Raw genomic sequence first — 8761 nt, forward strand, 5'->3', positions numbered from 1 at the left:
AAGCGCAAAAATAGAATTTAAACAAATTGAAATTTTCCCAAAAAAATATTATGTTATTAGAAGGAAAAAAGATGTTTTTCTTTAAGTCTCATTTTTGAAAGTGTTTATTAATTTAACTAGTGCAGTTAGTAGTAAAAAATGTCGAATGCTGATGATCTAGAATGTATCTCTCCAGAAATTGCTATTGGTAATTAGTATATGTCAAAATGCCATGGTAAAATTAAAAAAAAACGCTTAAGCGCAAAAATAGAATTTAAAAAAAATTAAAATTTTCCCAAAAGAATATTATGTTATTAGAATGAAAAAAGATGTTTTTTTATAATTCTGACTTTTGAAAGTGTTTATTAATTTAACTAGTGCAGTTAGTAGTAAAAAATGTGGAATGCTGATAATCTAGAATGTATCTCTCCAGAAATTGCTATTGGTAATTGGTAAATGTCAAAAATGTCATGGTAAAAGTATTTCTAACAGTATTTCTACTCCATGGCTAAACGGTAAAACTTCTACTTGTGACATTTAGTCAATTTAATAGAATAGTACAATAGAATAAACAATACTAGAATAGTATATTTTGTTATTAGGAGGAAAAAAGATGTTTTTTTATTCTGACTGTTGAGATTTTCGAAAGTGTTTATTAATTTAACTAGTGCAGTTAGTAGTGCAAAATGTCGAATGCTGATGATCTATAATGTATCTCTCAAGGATTGCTCTTGGTAATTGGTAAATGTCATAATTCTATGTTAAAAGTAAAACGCATAAGCGCAAAAATAGAATTTAAAAAAAATGAAATTTTCCAAAAAGAATAATACCTATATTATGTTATTAGGAGGAAAACAGATTTTTTTGAGATTTTTTTTTTTGAGAGAGACTGTTGAGATTTTCGAAAGTGTTTATTAATTTAACTAGTGCAGTTAGTAGGTAGTAGAATGTATCTCTCCAGAAATTGCTATTGGTAATTGGTAAATGTCAAAAATGTCATGGTAAAAGTAAAAACTCTTAAGCACAAAAACAGTATTTCTACTCCATGACAAAACGGTAAAACTTGTGACATTTAGTCATAAAAGTGGTCACTTTTGTGATGCTTCAAAAAATTACCGATAATCCCACGATTCCCACTCCGGCGATAACAACCCGAGGCCAGTCCTGGTAATAAACACCCAGAGGCACTGCAAGAATCCCAAAGAAACAAAACGCGGTCAAAATATGGGCCAAGGCTATGGTTAGTCTTCTTCCAAAACGTCGTATGATGAAGACGCAAAGAAGAGTCCCCGGAAAAGCCACAAAACCACTAATAGCTGCTGTGAAATAAAGATTGCTACCCACTTTTCCTATATATTGCGAAAAAGCGTAGAACGTTATTCCAGCAATTAACCTAAAAAAAAAAAAATATATTGACCAATAGAAATTTATTAATAATTTGTACCAGTTGATGCACAATAAAACATTCCTCTTCGTTAGCTCTGTCGTAGCGAATAGTGCCGCAAGTTTTGGTTTATTTTCTTTTCTCACATCGGGGGATAATCTATTGGCAACAGTTTTGACATTGTCGCTATCCATTTTGTTACATTTTGCTGCCTTTTCGAGGATTTCGATAGCTTCAGTTTTTTTTCCTATTGCTAACAACCAACGAGGTGATTCAGGAACAAACCATAAGTAAAGAATGTAAAAAGAGGAAATTAGGGATAATGTCAAGTGTAGATCTCTCCAATCCCGGTGGAAATACGCAATCCCGGCCATTATAGAGTTACCAAACCCATATGGTATTTGGTATAGGATTGGTACAATACTCCTCCAAGTCCCACCAACTGCCTCCATACACATGACAAAAGAAATAACAATTGTTCCACCATTGGCTATAGCTAGGAGAAATCTTGTCACTATAAATCCCCAATACCAAGGGATTTGTGAGGCTAAAATCCCGAAAAGTGACTGAAGAACAATACAAACAATCAAAGTTTTTTTTCTTCCATGACGATCGCCAATTACTCCAAACAGTATATTGCCTGTGAAACACCCATTAATCAATGATATTACTTGGAGGGGAGAAAACCTAATAAAACCCCAAACATGAGAGAAATTTGAGACACATCCACAAGTCGTTTATCCTCACAAACCAAATTCCATTCCGTGATAATACTCGAATGGAAAACCGTTTTGTTGTATTCGTAACCGTTTGGGCAAGTGGTTAGTGTGTTGTTGACAAGGCTGTGGCAAAAACCCGAATTGAGACCTTCCTGAAATTTTTGCAATTTTACAAGAACCGTTTTTTTAACCACTTACGTGTCTCAGGAAAGTGTGGTTTTGTTGCGACCATTCGTTTGATTTGCACCAGAATTGTGTTGGTGGTGCCAAAAAAACGATACTCATTTGAAACCAAGCAATGGGGAATTTGAGAAGGGCCATTAGGGCCGAAATTTTGAATTGCCAACGGCCGAAATTACCAATCGTGGATTGAATAATGTCTTCTTCGTGTTTCTCTTCATGTTCACAGTGACTTTCTACAATAGCAAAAATTGTATGGAATTAAAATAAAATTAAAAGTTACCCAGCTGGGACATGGTAAAAATAATCCAGAAAACACTAAACACATGTGGAAGAACTCGGAAATCAACTGTTTTAATTTTGATGCAGAAGAGAAATTCACACTGAAGTGAAAGTCAGCCAATGTTTGATTCTACATGTCATAAATTAACGTTATTAAATCGTTTGAGTTTGGATTTAATTTTTTACAGTTAAGTTTGTTAATTAAAACTAGATTTTCTAATATTTAAATGAGAAAAAATTCGAAAAAAATTCGTATTTTTATCAAAAGTTTTAAACAAAAGATGAAGCATTCTCTTGTTGACCTTTTCCTTATTCTGAAACTTTCACGTGATCTATGTTTTCGTGGAATTCCTTATTTAAATTGTATTTTCTAAAATTGTCTAATTCGGGTTAAATAGTTCAGTTATCACACCTGTGGTGTTTCTAACAGATTTATGTCCCACTTAAAAACAATACTTGCACATGTATGATTTTTTATTACCGATGCCATATAGAGCATAGCAACAAAATGAATAAGCATAGCAATAGCATTAGATTTAAATGTTAACGGAGAATGTTAAAATATTCAACAGATTATTGCTCAACTAGTAATATTATCAATCTTTATCTCAAGTTTATATCAAAGAAATGAACCTATTTGTGGAAAATTATGGGAAAACTAAAATTGCTGATGGAAAATATTTTCCGCTTTTAATGACACTTAAGAATAAATGTTTAGCTGTTTAAAAAAGTCGTCTTCAAAATTTTATGTAGTAGAATTTATGGTCAAAAAACATTTAAAATGAAAAGATTTTTACTKAAACTAAATACTATGACAAAATATAGATAAACCCTTATTTTTTAAATWGTATTATTGGTTGCCTAAACTAGGCATAAAAATAAAGAAAAATATAGATATTTAGTGATGTTTTGGTGATAAATTCGCATTATACAAGGTTTTTATGTGCTTGTAAAATCCACTCAACAACATAATTCGGTAAAAACTTGATTAAAAATATTGAAAAATTGCATACATCTCGTGCCATTTCTATAGTCACACTGGCAACGTCGCATTTGCGTTTTTTGAGATGAAATAGGGCACAAACATTTAATCTCTGTGTAAAAAAATATGTGTTGAAACTAAATCTTGCTGAGAAATTTAGAGTCAAAAAACTCTACTATTTCATACAGAAAAATATTTTGAGAAGTGACAAGATATACAGGGTGCGCCAGAACTCACGCCCCAGAGAAAAATGCTATAAAAAGTAAGATACCAGGAACATGGAAAAAAATGATAAAAAAAATTTATCTATAAAAATTTCGAAGTTATGACAGTTTAAATTTTGCACTTTGACTCTATTTATTTCTGTTGAAAAAATGATTTTCCAAATTTTTTTGCTACAGGCTATTATAAGAGGAAACAAGGAAGCTCTATCCTAAATCCTAAGTCTGTACAGTGTTATTTGTGGCTTTTATTGGCAAAATTTTTCTACCTTTACTAAATAATAAAAAAAAACATATACAAGATTATCAGTATAATTAAATAGACATAAAAAAAATGTCAAATGTCAAAAAATAAATGTCAAAATTTTTTGACAGATAGAATTTTTTAAACAATTTTTCCATGTTCCTAGTATTTTATCTAATTGATTTAAAATGTATTTTTTTGTATCTAATGTTGTGATGATTCTATTGTACATACTGGAGTGGGTAGGAATATTGAGGGCAGGCGTTGTAAAATTATATGAACCACCTTATATATTTGACATTTGTTTTCGATAATGTTGTATTTAATGTTTATAAAACTTTTTAGCAGTATTAATATTTTTATTTATTTAGCACAGTTCTATTTCGATTTTATCAAATGGTCATCACCACATTCAGGGAAAAAGGGCTAACGGCTTCAAGTCCCTTAGAGGTGAATGCGAGGGGTTTTAGTGGGTATGGCCTTTTGGCGAGTCCCACATAATCAGTTCTGGTTTAACCAGACTGGTATGCGTAAATGCATTTCCCCTTTTCAAAAAAAAAAAAAAAAAAAAAAAATAGAAGGTAAGTGAGCTAAAATAGTATATTATAATGCTATAAACGCCATTGTAGCCTGGCTTCACTCGTGCCTAATAAAACACATGTCAAGAGAAGTTTATTCACGTTTACTATACGTTTTCTACGACCACCACAAAAAAATACTTAAATTAAAAATTAAATTAAATGACAGAAAGCTAACTTCAGCCCGTGACTAATATGACAGTTGCTATTAGCAACGTAATTAATACGCATATTAGTCACGGCTTGTCAAGATGTGTATAAAAGATCACTTTAATCCGTGTTTTAGATGTGGGAATACATGGTATGCACATACAGAGTGCGTCAGAACTCCCGCTTCAAAGACAAATGTCATGTAGGGTAAGGTACCACAAACAGAAAAAATTAAAAAAAAAATCTATCTATAAGAGTTTCAAAGTTATGAGAGTTTAAATTTTGCACTTTGACTCTATTTATTTCTGTAGGGAAAATAATTTTCCAAGTTTTTTTYCTACAGYCCATTAGAAGAAGAAACAAAAAAGCTGTGTCCTAAATTGTAACTCTGTTCAATGTTATTTGTGGCTTTTATTGGCAAAACTTTTGTACCTTTACTAGATAATTGTAAAAAAAACATATACAAAATCATCAGTATTATTAAATAGACATAAAAATAGTCAAATGTCAAAAAACAAATGTCAAATTTTTTTGACAGATAGAATTTTTTAAACATTTTTTTTATGTTCCTGGTATCTTATTTTACTTGAAATTTTTCTTCGACTTCATTAAACTTATAAATATCTCGATTCCATTAGAATTAAAAAGAATTTATTTGGTAATACATAGGCTGTTCAAAAAATCGCGCATTTCCTTGAAAGGGAGTAATTGGGTAGTCCCCAGAGTACTGAAAAAATGTTTAAAAAATTCTATCTGTCAAAAAATTTTGACATTTATTTTTTGACATTTGTCATTTTTTATGTCTATTTAATAATACTGATGACCTTGTATATGTTTTTTTATAATTATTTGATAAAGGTACAAAAATTTTGTCAATAAAAGCTACAAATAACATTAAACAGAGTTACAACTTAGGATACAGCTTCTTTGTTTCCTTTTCTAATAGCCTGTAGCAAAAAAACYTGGAAAATWATTTATCCTARAGAAATKAATAAGAGTCAAAGTGCAAAATTTAAACTCTCATAACTTCGAAATTTTTATAGATAGAATTTTTTTTAATTTTTTTTTATGTTCCTGGTACCTTACCCTACATGGCATTTGTCTTTGGGGCGCGAGTTCTGGCGCACTCTGTATGTGCATATGATGTAGAACGTTACTCCTTCAACTTTTAAAATCGCGATATCTCAGGAATGGTGATTCTTAGAAAAAAAGTATAAAGACCATTTTGTAGATAATTTTAAGATCTATAATTTTCGTCTGGGCTACTTTTTTGATAAAACTTGCCGTTTTCGAAAAAAATCTAAAAAACGTCAAAGATTGACCTTTGACCCCGAATAACTTTTTTAGCACACATGGGATCGATGGGGACTTTTGACACTTTATTTCTAATGGTATACCCAAGGTCTCCACCAAAATTTAGCTCTGTCGGAATTTTCGTTATTTGACCACTATTTTTATGACTAATTTGACCGGACTATTAGAAGTATCTGAATGCTGCAATTTCAGATGAATTCACCCCTTTTATTCTCTTTAATAAAATCCAAAGCGTGAACGAGCTTTAAAAAAAAATGAAATCAATAAAATCCTTTCGGAATCCCCGTTAAAATCTTATTGCGTCTCATAAAAATAAATATCTCGGAGATTCTTTTTTGATACGCATTCGCAACAAAATCTGCGAAAGAGCTTATATAAGAGAGAACAGACTCGGAGTCATTCACCCCATAAGGTTGAAGTCCGCAATGCTCAGCTGTTCTGAAACAACTTCGATCATGGTTTACTGCCAACGGTGTACACTTCGCTTTATAACGCCGTGCCGACTTGATACTATTTTTGGATTATTAAACTAATAAGTTGTAATCTTACATCACGATGCGATTGTTCTCGTTTTGCCAGGCTTCTAAACTCGCCGAATTCTTGAATTGATTTATAAAATTGGACTTTTATGGCATGTTTTTGCACAAATTCATTTTTTAATTATTCACCGATAAACAGTTTGTCAGATTTCTCTTTTTTTAGTGTCTGCATTTTTAAAAGCGAAGGAAAAGGTAAAAAAAAGTTTGACACTTTTGGAACATTCTGTATATTTGCAAAATTAGTTGTAAAAGCTTTCGGCAGAAAAAGTAGTACCTTAATTTGATTCCGAGTAAAAGAGGTTTCAAATTTGAAAACATTTTTAGACAGACAGACAAATTTTTCATAAGAAAAAGAATTTTTGTTTAGCAAACACAGAGATAAGTAGGCCTTTTCGTTTTATGAACAAAATTGAGTTCAAAGGTTTGTTTCATGATTTTCAAAAAAATAATAATCTCAAGACTCCTAATATACAAGTGTCCTATATATAAATTTCAGAAGTTTTTGTCTGGCTAAAAATTCATAGTCTCTTCTGTTTCGAAAAAAAAGCAAGTGAACTTTTGTTTTTTTTTTGGTTTTTGAAAAAACATTTTTGTTTTGTCAGATTTCTCTTTTTAGAGTGTACATTTTTTAAAAGCGATGACAAAAGTAATAAAATATAAAAGTTTGACATTTTTGGAACAGATTGTGTATTTAGAAAATTACTCGTAGTTTTCACCAGTTGTAAAACTCGTTGTATGAGTTAAAAGCTTTCCTACAAAAAAAAATATTACCTTTATTTAATTACGAGTAAATGAGGTTTAAAATCGTTTTTGGTTCATTAATCCTCAAAAAGTGTTTATGTTAACATTATTCATAATCAAAGGAAAAGTGAAAACTTTGCACTTATTTTTTTTTGTTCTGTAAGAAACTGTAAAATACCTCTTTGAATGAAAGTTGAAAAGACAAACAAGTCTTTCATAAAAAAAAATTGTCTAGCAAACACAGAAATAAGTGAGCCTGACTCGAAAACAGATACAAGTTTTTGGTTCCCTTTATTTTATGATTTTCAAAAAAAATWAATAAATACTAATTTCTAATATACAAGTAAATTTCAAAAGTTTTTGTCTACCTAAAAATTCATACTTTCTTCTGTTTCAAAAAAAACAACTGGACTTTTTTATATGTTTTATAGCATTTTTTGGTTTTTGAAAAAACATTTTTGCTTGTCAGATTTCTCTTTTTTAAGTGTCTACATTTTTTAAAAGCGATGAAAAAGATAAAAAAATATAAAAGTTTAGCGTTTTTGYAAAAGCCTCTATATTTAGAAAATTAGTTTTCACCAGTTGTAAAACTTGTTTCTACGTTAAAAGRTTTCCTACAGAAAAAAATAGTACCTTAYTTTAATTACGAGTAAATGAAGTTTAAAATTTAAAAACATTTTTAGTTCATTAATCCTCAAAAAGAGTTTGCGATAACATTATTCACAATCACAATAAGCAACAGTAAAAACTTTGCACTTATTTTTTTCTGTAAGAAGCTGTAAAATACCTWTCTGAATGAAAGTTGAAAAAACAGACAAAACTTTCATAAGAAAAAAAATTTTTGTCTAGCAAACACAGAGATAAGTGGGTCTGACTTTTCGTACTATGAACAAAATTGAGTTCACCGAAAACAGATACAAATTTTTGATTCCCTTTGTTTTATGATTTTCAAAAAAAGTAATCAAGACTCCTAATACACAAGTGTTCTATTTATATACTTCAGAAATTTTTGTCTAGCTAAAAATTTATAGTTCCTTCTGTTTCGAAAAAAGCAAGTGGACTTTTTTATATAATTTATGGCATTTCTTGGTTTTTGAAAAAAACATTTTTGTTTGTCAGATTTCTCTTTTTTAAGTGTCTACATTTTTTAAAAGCGATGACAAAGGTAAAAAAATATTATTTACGTAATTTACTTAAATAGCTTATTTAATAAAGTATAATATTGAAGATATCAGGGAAACCTTTTGCTTTTTAAGTATTTATTTTTTACATTTACAATTTTTACAAAAGTTTGACATTTTTGGAACAGCCTGTATAAATATTGAAAATTAGTTTTCACCAGTTGTAAAACTTGTTTATACGTTAAAAGCTTTCCTACAGAAAAAAAATAGTACCTTAATTCAATCACGAGTAAATGAGGTTTAAAATTTAAAAACATGTTTAGTTCA

General features: G+C 29.8%; 1 protein-coding gene across 1 annotated transcript in view; it reads right to left on the bottom strand.

Moving 5' to 3' along the window:
• Positions 1-2651, bottom strand: part of LOC123007360 (organic cation transporter protein-like) — a 5493-nt gene extending 2842 nt beyond the window's left edge. The window contains exons 1-5 of the mRNA XM_044402621.1: positions 2546-2651; positions 2281-2498; positions 2051-2234; positions 1424-2003; positions 1096-1372 (exon numbers count right to left, since the gene is read on the bottom strand). Of these exons, the coding sequence (XP_044258556.1) occupies positions 1096-1372; positions 1424-2003; positions 2051-2234; positions 2281-2498; positions 2546-2558 (1272 nt within the window). The 5' untranslated portion in view covers positions 2559-2651. The remainder of the gene's footprint in view (positions 1-1095; positions 1373-1423; positions 2004-2050; positions 2235-2280; positions 2499-2545) is intronic.
• Between the last annotated feature and the right edge of the window lie 6110 nt (positions 2652-8761).

This window comes from Tribolium madens, unplaced genomic scaffold (genome assembly GCF_015345945.1).
Source record: "Tribolium madens isolate multiple individuals breed KSU strain unplaced genomic scaffold, Tmad_KSU_1.1 Scaffold_3;HRSCAF=73;Tcas5.2_LG2, whole genome shotgun sequence".
Taxonomy (NCBI): Eukaryota; Metazoa; Arthropoda; class Insecta; order Coleoptera; family Tenebrionidae; genus Tribolium; species Tribolium madens.